At 38.7% G+C, this 16,389-nt stretch overlaps 1 protein-coding gene across 50 annotated transcripts in view; it reads right to left on the bottom strand.

Annotated features, from left to right (window-relative positions):
- The window catches only part of SEC31A (SEC31 homolog A, COPII coat complex component), an 81,483-nt gene that overhangs the window by 25,488 nt on the left and 39,606 nt on the right, over positions 1-16,389 (bottom strand). For 23 of the 50 annotated variants that reach the window (XM_074039785.1, XM_074039787.1, XM_074039792.1 and 20 more), the window contains 8 exons: positions 15,768-15,843; positions 15,025-15,203; positions 12,950-13,076; positions 11,667-11,812; positions 9,279-9,452; positions 6,630-6,800; positions 2,260-2,383; positions 36-377 (listed from right to left, as the gene is read on the bottom strand). In XM_074039785.1, coding sequence (XP_073895886.1) covers positions 36-377; positions 2,260-2,383; positions 6,630-6,800; positions 9,279-9,452; positions 11,667-11,812; positions 12,950-13,076; positions 15,025-15,203; positions 15,768-15,843 — 1,339 coding nt within the window. The remainder of the gene's footprint in view (positions 1-35; positions 378-2,259; positions 2,384-6,629; positions 6,801-9,278; positions 9,453-11,666; positions 11,813-12,949; positions 13,077-15,024; positions 15,204-15,767; positions 15,844-16,389) is intronic. The other 27 variants (XM_074039790.1, XM_074039794.1, XM_074039801.1 and 24 more) reach the window with 2 other exon arrangements.

The raw sequence follows: 16,389 nt of genomic DNA, 5'->3' as shown, positions 1-16,389 counted from the left end.
GAGTGGGCCAAACCAAATCCCTTTCAAGCGCAGACCTGTTCTTTGGGACGCAGGCAGCTCACTGGCAGCAGGCAGTGTACCTGTTGTTCCAGGAGGCAGTGCATAAGCTGAAGATGATGGTGGAGCTCCTGGTCCGCCATGCTGGAAGGATGCTCCAGAGGAAGGGGGAGGAGGGAAAGAAGTAGCAGGGCTGGAGGTAGGTGAAGAGGCCTGGTGCTGTGCTGCGTACAGCTGAGACTGCCCAGAATAGGAAGAAGCAGAAGATATGTAAGGGGTGTTAGGGTAAGCATTTGAAGTAGGAGGAGCAACAGGCTGCTGAGGTCGATACATTGCTGACCCCCCTGTTCCGAAGGGATACGGCTGGGCTGGTTGATAAGCTACACCAAGGAGAAGAAACAGAAATTTCAATTAGTTACAAGTTTATTCAGATAGTAGCAGAAAACTAAAAAGTTATCTCAGTCTATAGAAATGATTTTAATCAAAATAAGTTATAATCCCAAATTAAAAATTTATACTGTTATATTTTTGAGGCTCAAATGCCCCAAATATGCTTAAATTCAATAGATTCAGTACTTGAAAAATGCCATCCCCAAACTGCTGCTAGTTATGAAAATCTTTGAATCATCAGACCCAAGAACTGCAAGACTGACCCTCTTCTGAGACTTTTCTTGATCCTGTGAAAAGACTACAGTGACCACCAGATGGAACCAGGGAGGAATTATATATTCTAAGCACCCCATTTTACAGAAAAAGTTACATGGAGTTTGGTGGCAGCTCCAGACCTTCCTCCCAGTAAGAACTGTAGGGTAAACACTATTGTTATGCATCAAATATCTTCTCCAACATCCAGTTAAATCACCAGCTACTGAAATTTTGAGTTTGAGCACAGTTCCAGATTAACAGCCAACTCTAAGATCCCTAACAAAATTTTACATACAGTATGAAGATGGTTAGTAAACAATCAGGCAAGGCAGCCAACTCATGCTTTAATGCAAAGACCTAAACCGAGATTAGGGAGTTGTGGACTTTTTTTTTTTTCTTTGAGTCAGGGTCTTGCTCTGTCACCCAAACTGGAGTGCAATGGTGTAATCGTAGCTCACTGTACTCTCGAACTCCTGTGCTCAAGGGATTCTCCTGCCTCAGCCTCCTGAGCAGCTGGGACTACAGGCTATAGGTGCCACCACACCCAGCTAATTTTGACATTTTTTTTTGGTAGAGATGGGGTCTTCCTTTGTTCCCCAAGCTGGGCTCACTCTTCACCTCAAGCAATCCTCCTGCCTCAGCCTCCCAAAGTGCTGGGATTGCAGGCATGAGCCATTATGCTTGGCTTAGGGAGATATAAATATAAATACCATGACATTCTTTGTGACCAAGGGTAGGTATGAACCTCAACAGAGTGAATCTAGTAAAACTGTATCTGTTTCTTATCTACTCTAAAGACAGCTTTCACTCTAAACGTTTGAGTGAAAAGGTTGTATCAAATTCATATTTATGTTGAGTAATAACATCCATTTTAGCACAGAACACACTCATTAAATCTTCCCCTTTGAGAATTTTATTTTTTTGCGCTTAAATTTTCAAACAATGCCAATATTTCACTTTCCATGTATAATTATTTTGTTTTAAAAATGCCACTAATAGATACGTCATTACACATTTGTTAAAATCCACAGAATGTACAACACTGAGAGTGTAAACTGTGGACTTTGGGTGATAATGAGACACTGATGTAGGCTCATCGATTGTAACAAATACACACTGTGGCACAGGACCTCAATAGTGGGAGCACTCTGTACTTTCTGCTCAATTTTGTTGTGAACCTAAGACTGCTCTAAAATACAAAGTCTATTAAATAAATAAAATGGAAAAACAGTAACAACAAATGCCCCTTGAAACCATTTTTCTAAAAATAATTTGTGTCACCTTGCCTGAAGAAAAAGAATACATATTAAATAATTTCTAAAATTCTGTTTCTTTGTATCAAAATGGGACACTTGATTCTCTTTAACAAGTCTTAGTAATAGCTGAGGAACAGGAATCAACTACTCTGAACAGAGTGACAAAGAAGCTACTTCCTAGCATGGTGATTCAGGCCACCTCCTAAAAAAACACGTTTTTTTTTTGCAGCAGGGACTCAGGAATCCTATGCAGAATGGTTCTTCCTTATTGATTTGACAATGACTTTGGGGCTTCAAAGTAAAGTTACTACATTGGATCATAAATACTGCTCTGAAAGGACTTTGGGGTCACATTACTTACGCTGTGGCTGTGGATAAGGTGGTACCTGGGTGTGCATATGACCTGGAGATGTGGGAAGCTGACCGGCAGCATTTGGATTAACATTTCCATGCATTATGAAACCTGGAGGTGGAGGATTTTCTCCCTAGGAAACAAGAACATGGTAAGAAGGCGGATTACAAGTAGAACCAGGAACTTCACCAGATGGAATTATAATCTCTGAAATGGAATTCTATGTTTATTTAAAAAAAAAAAAACAAAAAAACACTTTATTGCATAAGAAACATTGCATTTTGCATATTCTATCTTCCTCAGAAAAGCACATTTTCTGAGCAGCACATTTTGAATGATTAAAGATCAGACAGATCCAAAGTAATAATTGCAATGAATGGCAAAAGATGCTAACAGCCTTTAAAAATATTTATGAAATGTCACCAGGATTTTCCATCTCTACTAATTTCCATCCACTACTCCACTCTGTAAATATAAGTACAAATGCCATAAAGGGATCTTTTGTTTCTCTTCAATTTCTGCAATGCTAAAAAAGGAAAAAGAAAAAAGAAAAAAAGTCTTCAGTAAAATCAGATTTAAACCACTGCCAAAACCTTGGTTGGTGTTTTTGTAGTTCAAGTCAATTTAGAACTGCAAAAGGAGAGGAAGGATAAGGAAATAAATTAATTATACTAAAAACTGCTTCTTGCATCCTAAAAGCATTAAAATGCAATGAGCAGGCAGATGGATGGGGAGTGGGGGTGAAACAGCTTGAGGAAGGTGAGTACAGAACATATAACTATGTATATTTAGGTGAGCAGAATTCTGCTCAAAGAGGAATAATGAAGGATATACCTGTGTGTCAGAGGGAGAGGCTGCAGGTGGATGGCTGGGAAGGGCAGTAGGAGTTTTGTTACTCCAGGTAGTGACAGTAGGGGCAATTCTAACCTGAATTGAACAAAGAAATACCAATCACAGAAAATAAAAAATGAAAACGTTAAAAGAAGAAAAAACCCCCAAAAGGTATTAATAGCCAGATGCAAAGCAAAAGGTAAGATTGGCAAGATAACATACATTAGTCAGGCAACTGCTTTCAAGGTAGCTGGAATGCCCAAAAAAACAAAACAACAACAAAAACCACACAATCACAATGAAACAGGGAGAGGAAGGCAGCAGAAAAATCAATATGAAAACCTACGTCAAAGCACAAGAATAATGCCATTCAAGTGTCAAGTATAAGTGGGGAAAGTGAGGCTTTGTAAGTAGAGAAGGAAAAAAGACATTCCAGAAAAAAAAAATAATTGAGTAAAAAAGTGATTTTTTTTGGAAGCATTAATAGTATTCATGCTACTACTAATCTATAAACACATTGGTATAAGCTCTCTTTTCTGGATTTCATTACAGCCACAAAAATCATATTAGTCCAATATGAAGCTTAAAAATCATACAATCAGAGTATTAAAACTAAATATTAAAGATCATCCAGTCTAATCCCCACCCTTTATCGCTGACAAAACCAAGGTCCAGAGAAGGGAAGGGACCTACAACTCAATGGTGATTCCAGGTCGCCTGATTTCCAGGCCAGTGTTTTCTATACTACGCTACGTTGCTTGCCGTAGAGGCCACTGGGTTTTTCTTTGTTTGTTTGTTTTTGAGATGGAGTCTGGCTCTGTCGCCCAAGCTGAAGTGCAGTGGCACAGTCTTGTATCACTGCAAGTTCTGCCTTCCGGGTTCACGCCATTCTCCTGCCTCAGCCTCCTGAGTAGCTGGGACTACAGGCGCCTGCCACCATGACCAGCTAACTTTTAGTATTTTTAGTAGAGACGGGGTTTCACTGTGTTAGCCAGGCTGGTCTCAATCTCCTGACCTCGTGATCCGCCCACCTCGGCCTCCCAAAGTGCTGGGATTACAGGCGTGAGCCACCACGCTGGGCCTATTTGTTTTTTTGAGCCATCAAAATCCTTTTTGTCAAGTAAATCTTTGAGAAACTCCAAAACATTAAAAAAAAAAAAAATTAATACAATTGACTCTTGAACAACATGGGTTTCAACTACGTGGGTCCACTTAGATATGAATTTTTTTCAACAGAAGTTACACTGAGTGTGCCTGACTCTCTTGCCTCCCCTTCCACCTCCTCCACCTTTTCTCCCTCTACCATCCCTGAGACAGCAAGACCAACCCCTCCTCTTCAGCATACTCAATGTGATGACAAGAAGGAAGACCACTTCCACTTAATGATGAATATTAATGCTGAATAATAAATATATTTTCTCTTCCTTATGATTTTCTTAATAACATTTTCTTTTTTCTAGCTTACTTCATTGTTTTTGTTTGTTTCGAGACAGAGTTTTTTGCTCTTGTTACTCAGGCTGAAGTGCAATGGTGCGATCTCAGCTCACAACCTCCGCCTCCCGGGTTCAAGCAATTCTCCTGCCTCAGCCTTCTGAGTAGCTGGGATTACAGGCATGCGCCACCATGCCAGCTAATTTTTTGTATTTTTAGTAGAGACGGGGTTTCATCATGCTGGCCAGGCTGGTCTCGAACTCCTGACCTCGGGGAATCCACCTGCCTCAGCCTCCTAAAGTGTAGGGATTACAGGCGTGAGCCACCGCACCCAGCCTGCTTATTTCACTGTTAAGAATACAGTATATAATAAATACAACATATAAAATGTGTGTTAATGGACTGTTCATGTTATCAGCAAGGCTTCCAGTCAACGGCAGGCTAATTTTAGGGGTTAAGTTCTGGGGAGTGAAGTCATGGATTTTCAACCGCACGCAGGGTCGGTACCCCTAACCCACATGGTTCAAGGGTCAACTGTAAAGGTTAAGCTGTGCTGCTCAAAGTGGAAGTGGAACTCCTACTGATCTGGCCTCCCTCTCCTCCCTTTGACCCTGCCTGTTAACACTGCATTAAAACCACAAGCTACTGTCCTCATTCATTCAGTATATCATAAGCTTTAATCAAGAAAATCACTGCTTTATGATTCACTTTGTCTTTTCCTATAACATTGGTAAATCAAAGTATAACAAATCTTTCAATGTTTTTATCTTTTTCCAGAAAGATAAAGCTAAGGACATAAAGAGCAAATATTCTCTTTTCCTAATGTAGAGCTTGCCTTGCTTCAGTACCATGACAGGTAGTTTGGTTTAACAAGATGCTTGGGAGTTCTAATCCCAACTTGGCCGGTAACCAGCCATGCAATGCTAAGAAATTCAAGCTCTGTGTCTTCAATTCTGGTGGGCTGCTTGACATCTCTGCTTCTCAGTTTTCCCAGCCATCATCTGTTCTGCCCTACCTATGTCATAGACTTTCTAAGTCTAGTGCAATCTCCATGAGCGGGGGAATTCAGTCTATTTTGTTCATAAATATACTCCCATAGCAGCTAGAGCAATGCCAGGCACTCATGGCAGGGTCTCAAAAAAATATTTGTCAAATTAATGAAAAAAGTCAAAATAGAGAGTATTCTAGATAGTTAACAGTTATATTCAAATGTAATCTCTGCTGATTAAGCACCAATCAAAAACATAACAGACAAAAGGACATTAATTTTTTTGTTTTTCAAGATTTTATGTTTACTTTTGCTATAACAAAATGTAAAAAGACTCCATCAATCCTATCAGCAATTTGTTCTGTTTTAAAACAGGCAGAGTACCTGTTAACTTTGCTATCAATCAAGACCATTTATTACCTATGGAAAAAATATTCTTCATTTAAGTATACGAAGGTTATCTGCTGGTCTGGAAATATGGAAGTTTCCACGTGAAATAGTAAAAGATACTAAGAAGCCACATTTTATGACACCAAACATTTGGTAATTTAAATAAAATTATTAGTTCTTTTCACATTCCACATAATCTAAAACTTCACATACTTTTGATCATTCGTTTTTCTCTAACATCTAAATTGTCCAAAAAAAAAAAAAAATCTGTATTCTGGATATACTTTATTGTGCAAATACAGAATACACTAAGCCTAAACCTATACTAATGATTAAAAATACTCAAAAAATACTATCTCCTAAAAATACTTTATAAAACAACCATATCACCAAGATTGTTCCTGTTACTTTACAGCTTGTTAGATGACTCAAATAGAAGTTTCAGTAACAGATACACATGTGTAAGTAAACTTTGAGTGACAGAGAAATAGAACAAATCTCCCTAGAGAGCTTAAAACCAATTTATATCTAAAATACAATCTCTTTGACCAAATGAGAGAGATGATTTCAAAAAGTAGATCATAAATACAACTTTAAGAATCTAGAAAACAGATCTATTATAACAATATATTGTCTAGTTTTACCATATCAGAGAAGGTCTCCTGCTGAACAAATGAAAACCACCAATTTGAAGAGAAATACAAAAGTGTTCCTACTTCATCTGGATGATATCACTCACATGGGGATAATATTGTTGAGTTTGAACTCTCGGCATCTGGTGGTGGCCAACTGGTCCAGGCCTGCCCTTGGGCAGCTGCTGTTTCTCATATGGAATTTTAGGTGATTCATGTCCTGCTACAGGCTCTCCTTGTGCTCTACAAAGTCTGTCACGAAGCTGCACGATATTTGGCTAAAAAGGAATGGAAAAACAGCAGACTGTTAGAGTTCACCCAGATATATGACAGCACGTTAATCTTCTTAATCAGATTATTCATCAAGATAACCCTTTTTGTTCATAATGCTGGGTATTATACAATAGACTCTGACACACAGATTTGACATTGTGCTTTCTACTACTCAAGACTGGCACCAAAGGTCCATGACATACAGTGCAACTTGTAATTTAACGGAGGCAGAGATTTGAATTATACCTACCTCATGGTTACTATGCAAGACCAGTATCACTTATCACTAGTACTCTTTTGATGTTTTTTTGTGGTTACCTAATGCTCATAAATCACAAAACTACTTTAAAAACTATAACTAAGGCCAGAGGCGGTGACTCACGCCTGTAATCCCAGCACTTTGGGAGGCCGAGGTAGGAAGATAATGAGGTCAGGAGATCAAGACCATCCTGGCTAACACGGTGAAACCCCGTCTCTACTAAAAATACAAAAAATTAGCTGTGTGTGGTGGCGGGCGCCTGTAGTCCCAGCTACTGGGAAGGCTGAGAATGGAGGCAAGAGAATGGAGTGAACCCGGGAGGCGGAGCTTGCAGTGAGCCAAGAACGCGCCACTGCTCCAGTCTGGGTGACAGAGTAAGATTCCGTCTCAAAAAATAAAAAACAACTATAACTAAAAGAGGCCACCAAAGAGAATCAACTACTAAAGATGGTTATTGAAGAAAATGGTGATTTAAGAAAGAGATGAAAATGTTAAAAGAGATTTTTGAAATAAAGAGTAAGATGTGAAATTCAGATCTGTAGCTCATATAGATCTACATGCATAGAGACTTACAAAAGTATGAGGTGATCATATATATGCTCTAAGTATTAACAAATAACAAAAAGGCAATGTGTTAAAATGTTTCAGCAAGATTTTAGTATCTTTAAAAATTATACATTCCTATACATTTGTTAAAGGTTTAAAGGGATCATTTAAGTGTTTTAGGCATATTTTATTTGCCTTTTACAAGGGGAGAATTATATATTACAATGCCATCACAAAGTTTCAGGACATACTTCCCCCAACAAAAAAGGCAGGGTCTACTGAGATAAATAGGAAATAACATCAAAATTATGCTTTTTGGCCTAAAGAATGTTCTTTAAAGTCCAAAAAAAAGAGCATGAAGAATAATGTATAGAAAACGGATGTGCTTATAAATGGTACTGAAAATGAATTAATCTTAAGCTAGATGAGCTAGGGGTCTTAAGGTAAATTAGTCTTAAGATAAAAATTCTTATAATATATCTCAATATAACTATTTACTTACAACTTTTTACTTACTAAGTAAAAAGTCTTAACAAAATTAGTATGCCAAAGTCACCCTAAAGGAAAAGATTATGTATCATCTATTCTACCTAACATTCCCATCAACAATTCAGAAACGAATGAGATGGATCTTATAGTTAGTGTTTACAAAACCAACTAGAGAGTCATACCTCCATAGTCCTGGAGAATATTATGTACTTTTACCCAATGAAATTTATCAATACTTCCCTAAAACAGACAAAATACTAAAAACAATTGACTAAAAAAAAAAAAACAAAACCAAAAACATAAAAAACAGAATAAAGTGATTAATAAAAAAGTATAGAGACAAGACAGTATCTGCAAGGCTCAAAATCAAGCTCCATCAGACACAAAATGCAGATATATTCTTGTGGAAAAGTTTCCTCAAACCTCACCCGTACTTCTACCTATGTTCCACGACTGGGTTTGGGTTCCCCTTTATTGTGTTCCACAGCATCAATACCCTTATTACGGTACTTATATCACACTTTTGGAATCCCATGTTTACTTGTCCATAGCCAACTTGAGTTTGGAGGCTTCCTAGAGGAAGGATCTTGGCAATCTTATTCACCATTCTATACCCACTTGTTGAATTGAATTGAAACAAGTATCGTTTTGCCCAAGTTTTATTGTGCAATAAATAAGGACAATGTAATTAGTTCCCTCTGCCCTGAATACATAAAAATATACTTGCCCACAGACAGTAGCAAACTAAAATGGCATACAGAATGAAGTTCAATACTATCTCGGGTGGAACACATGGGATTTAAAAAATGTTAACAGCTCCATTTGTTTGATTAAACATTAACATTTATAGTTTTTTGACATAAAAGATTCCCACAAAGAACTCTGTATGAAGAATTGGCATTTGGCTTTAGAAATAAAAAGTTGTTCTTTTCCCTATTCATTTTCCTAAAATACTATGTCAGTATGAAGGAATCTATCGCACTGCAAGATTATCCTATCTCTCTAACACAGCTTAGATATACCTAAAATGATCCCTGAAGAATTGTCAATAACATTTACCTGCAGTCAGGTTACAGAAATTCAACTGCTCCAAAACATTCCACCAACTAGTATGTTTATGTCTAATGCTAAGTGGTATCTACTGGACTCACCTTACTCAAACATTACAAAAATGGTCAATTCTAATTACCTGGTTGGTGTTGTCAGGAAGAAAAGCCAAGGCTGCAGCAATACTGCCCTGAGCTGCCAACAAATTGGCATACTGACTCATCTTCGCAGCCAAGAGAACTCCTACAGTACTAGTGTCCATGGCTTGAGTGAGTTGCACAGCTTTTCTCAGGATGACAACTTTCTCAATCAGATCCTAAATGAAAAAAATGAGTAACAAAACAGAAATATCAAGACCATGTATAAGAGGAAAAGATCAAGAGTTACTAAGATTTCTAAAACCCACTAAAAGTATAGTACCTGTTATCATCCCTCTTAGGAAAGTACAGCCACTATTTAAGCAAGTGAAAAGCTAGTAAGGCCTCTTACTTACGGATAGGGTAGGATAGGAAGGTTAGCGCCTTTTCCTAAATATCCTTAAGCTACCAGATACTTGTCTAGTGAGCTAAAACAGGCAAATACTCAAAGTGAAAATGACAGGCAGGTGTCTAAAGGTAGAAACTGTGTTCGAGCCTGTATGGGAGGAACTGTGAGTGAAAATATCTGATATGGTTTGGCTGTGTCCCCACCCAAATCTCATCTTGAATTCTAGCTCCCATAATCCCCATGTGTCATGAGAGAAACCCAGTGGAAGGTAATTGAATCATGGGTCAGGTTTTTCCAGCGCTGTTCTCTTGATAGTGATCTGATGGTTTTATAAAGGGCAGTTCCCCTGCACATGCTCTCTTGCCTGCCACCATGTAAGACATGCCTTTGCTCCTCCTTCACCTTGCACCATGATTGTGAGGACTCCCCAAACATGTTGAACTGTGAGTTCATTAAACCTCTTTTTCTTTATAAATTACCCAGTCTTGGGTATTTCTTCATTGCAGTATGAAAATGGACTAATATAACATCACACCATCTCTCCTAGAAAAATAGTACTACCATGAGGTGACCCGTAGACAGAGGCATGTGATTTCCAAAGGAGTTTACTATTTTAACTCAAAGTTCTCGTGTGCCCTTCAACACCAAATCTTCCCACAATGGGGAGCTATGCTTCTGGTAGAAAGCATAAGGATATCCTACCTTTCTGCCTTTCCTAAGTGCTTAGATCCAAAAGGGTAAAACAAGTGCTTTTCTCTCAGAAGCTCTTAAAAGAAAAACCTTGATTTCCTATCCTTTTTGTTTCAATAGAGTGATCTTTAAAGCAATGACTCTACTGAGAAAAACTCTTTCCAGACAGAGAAATATTATATGGTAAAATTATCATAAGACTCTTTGATTTGGCCGGGCGCGGTAGCTCAAGCCTGTAATCCCAGCACTTTGGGAGGCCGAGACAGGCAGATCACGAGGTCAAGAGATCGAGACCATCCTGGCTAACACAGTGAAACCCCGTCTCTACAAAAAAATACAAAAAACTAGCCGGGCGAGGTGGCGGGCGCCTGTAGTTCCAGCTACTCGGGAGGCTGAGGCAGGAGAATGGCGTAAACCCGGGAGGTGGAGCTTGCAGTGAGCCTAGATCCGGCTACTGCACTCCAGCCTGGGCGACAGAGCAAGACTCCATCTCAAAAAAAAAAACCCCCCCAAAAAAAAAAAAAAACCCCCCAAAAAAAAGACTCTTTGATTTAAATGCTTAGAAAAAAATATCTAATATATAGTTAGTGCCTGAGAATAGTCCCCACATTTTCTACTTCCTCTCTTGCTTGTGTATTGGTGTCACATGGCAGTGGTCCCCAACCTATTTGGCACCAGGGACCGGTTTTGTGGAAGACAATTTTTCCACAGGCCAGCAGGGGGGATGGTTTCGGGATAAAACTGTTCCACCTGGCCTGCGTGCTCCCATGAGAATCTAATGCCACCAATGATGTGAAAGGAGGCAGAGCTCAGGCAATAATGCCTGCTCACCCACCACTCACCTCTTGCTGTGAGTCCAGGTTCCTAAGAGGCCACATACTGGTACTGGTTTATGGCCTAGGGGTTGGGGACCTCTGTTACATGGGATTCCATTTACCTCTCACTTTCATTTTCCCTTACCCATAAAGATTCTCTATTGGTATTGGGGATGCCTCCTATTCCTTTACCCACATTGCTTCTTTCTTTGCTCATGGCAGACAGAGCCACTGGAAGCAGACAGAGGAGCACACAGAAAAAGAGGTAAACCTGAGAGCTGTTTTCAATCCTCCTGCCACCTATTTCCCCCAATAAACTCCCAAATCACAACCATGATTTTACAACAGCTGCAACCCCATTTCCCTATCCTATCATCTCAAACTTTGCTTCTTTAAAGATAGTAATAAATGCATATAATTATACAGCAAAAGAAGTTCTTGAATGTACAGAAGAAATGAACTTACAGATTACAACTTGATGATAAGTAGGGTGAAAGACAACACTAAAAAGGAAGTGTCTTTTGTTTCAAAGATACTACCTGAAGAGACAAAGGGTGGCTTCCATCTTGAGCTTTAGTCCAACATGCAACTAATTTCTCTACATTCCCTGCACAAATATAGCAGAGACATGCTTGAGTCTGCAGGAGGCTATCTCCTTCATTTTCAAGCCTGGTTCCCAAAAGATCTATAAGTAAGAGGAAAATAAAATAAGATTATACCCAAGGTAATCTGTATATGAGGTTGTGAGCAGTTAAATAATATTTTCAGAAGCATGGATTATGCTTCATAACCAATGAATAGCATAAACAAAATCACTCTAAATGCTCAGTAAATATTCATTTGTTAAATGAATGGGAGTGAAAAATTGTATATAATAAATGATTTTACAAAACTATTATCTAACTGTACAACTAATTTTTATTAAATTAGAAAAACAATAAATGGTAACAATATTTGAAGAAAAAAACCCTAGAGGCATATTTGGAATAGATTTATCAATGGTAGCTAAGTCTAGTATAAATTACTTATAAAAATGCAGTTATGGCTGGGCGTGGTAGCAGGCCGAGACGGGGAGATCAGCAGAGGTCAGGAGTTCAAGACCAGCCTGGCCAACGTGGTGAAACCCTGTCTCTACGAAAAATGCAAAATTAGCCAGGCATGGTGGTGTGTGCCTATAATCCCAGCTACTTGGGAGGTTGAGGCAGGAGAATCACTTGAACCCAGGGGAGGCTGCAGTGAGCCAAGATCGCTCCATTGCACTCCAGCCTGGACAACAAGAGCAAAACTCCGTCTCCAAAACAAGCAGTTAGTATCTTGTAATTTTTATATTCTTATAATTCTTTCAAGGTAGCAAACGGCTATTTGTTTTTATACCAGTAGCCTTAAGCTTTTCTTGCAAATATTTATTCCTCAGCCACCAGTTTAGTCATGGCCTATAATGGTAATTTCTATTCTAACATTATCATTATTAATTTTACCATAGCTAACATTAAGTGAGAGCTACTTATGGTCTGTTTTACAGATGAATAAACTGAGGCTTAGAAAGTAATTTTTCATAGATCATACAGCTACTAAGTAGCAGAGGCAAGATTCCAACTCTAGTCTGTCTGAAACCAAAATCACTAAAATATTAAAAAAAAAAAAGAGTAGGTATGAAGATGTATTTAATAAATCTGAGAAAGGCACTGAAATGAGAACTTCTTTTCCTTTTTTGTGATTCGCAGATTTTAAAACGTCTCTAATAAAATTTGTCATTTAAGTTTATTTACAATATACTCTGCCACATATGTAAATGCAGTTAAATATAAAGCACATCTCTTACCACAAAGGGCTGAAAATTCATCTGGCTTCGCATAAGTCAGCACAGCAGCTAAAGCCTCTCTCCAGTTTTTAAGATCACAAGACTCAACAATCTCTTTCCAGTTCTTCATTACCACCGCAGTGATGAGCTTGAGAAAGAAAACAAAGGAAGAACTAAAAGTCTTTAACATAGCAATAAAAATTAATTCTGGCTAATTCATCGTGTCAACTATTTCATGTCAAATGTAGTAGCAAAATGAAGTATATTTTTGAATCAAATGACATAATAATGGTATTATTGTTCCTCAAGAAACAACAGCAACAACAAAAACAACTGACAACATATTTCATAAAGTGCTGAGAAGGAAAAACGTAAGATGCTATCAGAACCTTTAATAGAAAGGTGTAACCTGGTCAGATGGATCAGGAAAAACTGCCCAAGCATGTAGACTTTTGAAACGCGATCTGAAGAACAAGAAGGAATTAACTTCATCAAAAAGGAAAAAGCCTTCTAGGCCAAGGGCACAACAGATGCAAAGTTCCAGTGAGAAAGGAACATGCAATGAGTGAGGGAGGAACTACAATGTAGCCACTGTGGCTAAAAGATAACAGAGGAGAGAGTGACATGAGATGAGGCTGATGGGACTCAATACTGGTACAACTTTTATGAAAACTAATTTCCATAAAAATTACTTTTTTTATGATGTAGAAATAACATCAAGTAGCCACAAAAAACAACGAGATCATGTCCTTTGCAGGGACATGGATGGAGCTGGAGGCCATTATCCTTAGCAAACTAACACAGGAACAGAAAACCAAATACCGCATGTTCTCACTTATAAGTAAGAGCTAAATAATGAGAACATGTGAACACATGGACGGGAACAACACACACTGGGGCCTATTGGAGGGTGGGAGGAGAGACAGAATCAGAAAAAATAATTAATGGGTCCCAGGCTTAATACCTGGGTGATGAAATAATCTGTACAACAAACCCCCATGACACAAGTTAACTCATAAGTTTGTTAGATAACAAACCTGCACATGTACCTCTGAACTTAAAATAAAAGTTAAAAAAAAAATTTAGACCCTCTGTGCCAGAAATTCCTCTTCTATGACTCCAGTTCAATTTAAATAATCAGAAATTTGTACAAGTCTTTAGGCACAACAAAGGTGTTTATCATTATATAAACAAAGGTGTTTATTTCTATTTGGAAAATACTGGAAACTACCTAAACATAACAAAATAAGGGAAACATTACATCTTCTTACCATAAAATATTATAGAGCAATTAAAAAAAAATTTTTTTTTTTTTGAGACAGAGTCTTGCACTGTTGCCTGGGCTGGAGTGCAATGGCGTGATCTCGGCTCACTGAAACCTCTGTCTCCCAGGTTCAAGTGATTCTCCTGCCTCAGCCTCCCTAGCAGCTTGGATTACAGGCGCCCGCCACCAAGCCTAGCTAATTTTTGTATTTTTAGTAGAGACAGGGTTTCACCATGTTGGCCAGGCTGGTCTTGAACTCCTGACCTCATGATCTGCCTGCCTCGGCCTCCCAAAGTGCTGGGATTACAGGCATGAGCCACCGCGCCCGGCCACAATTAAAAATTTTAATAAGGCCAGGCACAGTGGCTTACGCCTGTAATCCCAGCACTTTGGGAGGCCGAGGCAGGCAGATCATGAGGTCAGGAGTTCAAGACCAGCCTGGCCAACATGGTGAAACCCTGTCTCTACTAAAAATACAAAAATTAGCTAGGCGTGGTGGCGGGCGCCTGTAATCCCAGCTACTCGGGAGGCTGAGGCAGGAGAATTGCTTGAACCTGGGAGGTGGAGGCTGCAGTGAGTCAAGATCACACCACCGGACTCTAGCCTGGGTGACAGAGCAAGACACCATCTTTAAAATTAATAATATATAACAAAACAACAAAACTAGAATAATCATGCCAAACTGTCAACAACTATTTCCAGGTCAAGGAACTATGAATGAGTTTTTTAAATTCTTTGCTGTTTTCTGCATTTCAGTTATCTATAATAACAGTGTATTGTTTTTATAATTAGAAAGATAAATACGTTATTGCTTATTTTTAAAATAACATACCCTGGTAATTTTGCTTTGGGATTTTGCGAAGTATTTCTTCTGGGTTCGGGCCAAGAGTTCTTGTCCACCTGCTATGGCCAATATGATGGCATCGGCCATGCGGTTATCATGTAAACAAAGGTCAACAGCACTCTCAAAATTGCCTGTTAGCAAAGCCTGAGTAATTAAACCATCAATGTCTGCAACAAGAAAATAATACATCCAAGTTAAATATTGAGTTTTTGTTACCAAAACCAACAACAAAGTACTACATCTATCAATTTTTATACACATACATGAATGGAGACCACAACACTAATTTCTGATTACTAGTGGATTAATTTCTAACACAAGCTATTGGTATTTATGGAAAAGATCTACAGAAATATGCTGAGATAAATATAAAATAATACATTTTCCAGACTGCTTTAACTGGAGTATCAAAGATCACGTAGGTGTCTGAACACACCAGCCTTCCCACGACACTGATTGCATATACGGTACTAAAGGAAAAGTGAGTTCTTTCTCACACTGTACCACCTGTGACAAAACTTTTTTTTTTTTTGAGATAGCGTTTCACTATATTGTCCAGGATAGCCTCAAACTCCTGGGCCCAAGCGATCCTCCTGCCTCAACTTCCCAAGTAGCTGGGACTATAGGCATGCACCATGGCACCTGACTTGAAGCATTTTAACTTAAATGCAGGAACTATTTGTTTTCCAATGGTTAAAAAAAATTAGAAATCAAAACCAACAAGTACTTACCCCCACTGACAGAGATATTAAATGTTCCTCCAGATGAGGGTAGAAATTCAGATTCTTCTTTTTCCTCTTTAATGTGCTAAAGAGATGAAAAAAGCAACAATTTAGCCAGAATAAAACTGTGGAATGATTTACTGACAAAAAAAAATTTACACATGATTCTTCATCTACAGACTAGATGACATACCAAGTTATTCCAGAAAAGTTCTCAGATCCAAATTTACACTAAGATCTATGACTTCCCTAAATATTACCTCCCATTATATAATCATAAATAAAATCCAAGGTCATGAAGAATACTGGTTAAGCAGGCTGGGCACAGTGGCTCACATCTGTAATCTCAGCACTTCAGGAGGCCAAGGCGGGCAGGTCACTTGAGGTCAGAAGCTCGGGACCAGCCATGCCCAACATGGTGAAACCCTGTATCTACTAAAAATACAAAACTAGCCGGGCATGGTGGCGCGTGCTTGTAATCCCAGCATTTTGGGAGGCTGAGGCAGGCAGATCACAAGGTCAGGAGATCAAGACCATCCTGGCCAACATGGTGAAATCCCATCTCTACTAAAATAAAAAAAATTGACCAGGAGCAGCGGCTCATGCCTGTAATCCCAGTACTTTGGGAGGC

This window comes from Macaca fascicularis, chromosome 5 (genome assembly GCF_037993035.2).
Source record: "Macaca fascicularis isolate 582-1 chromosome 5, T2T-MFA8v1.1".
NCBI classification, from domain to species: domain Eukaryota; kingdom Metazoa; phylum Chordata; class Mammalia; order Primates; family Cercopithecidae; genus Macaca; species Macaca fascicularis.
The sequence above is the reverse complement of the archived record's forward strand: the minus strand, read 5'-3'. Positions and strand labels throughout refer to the sequence as shown.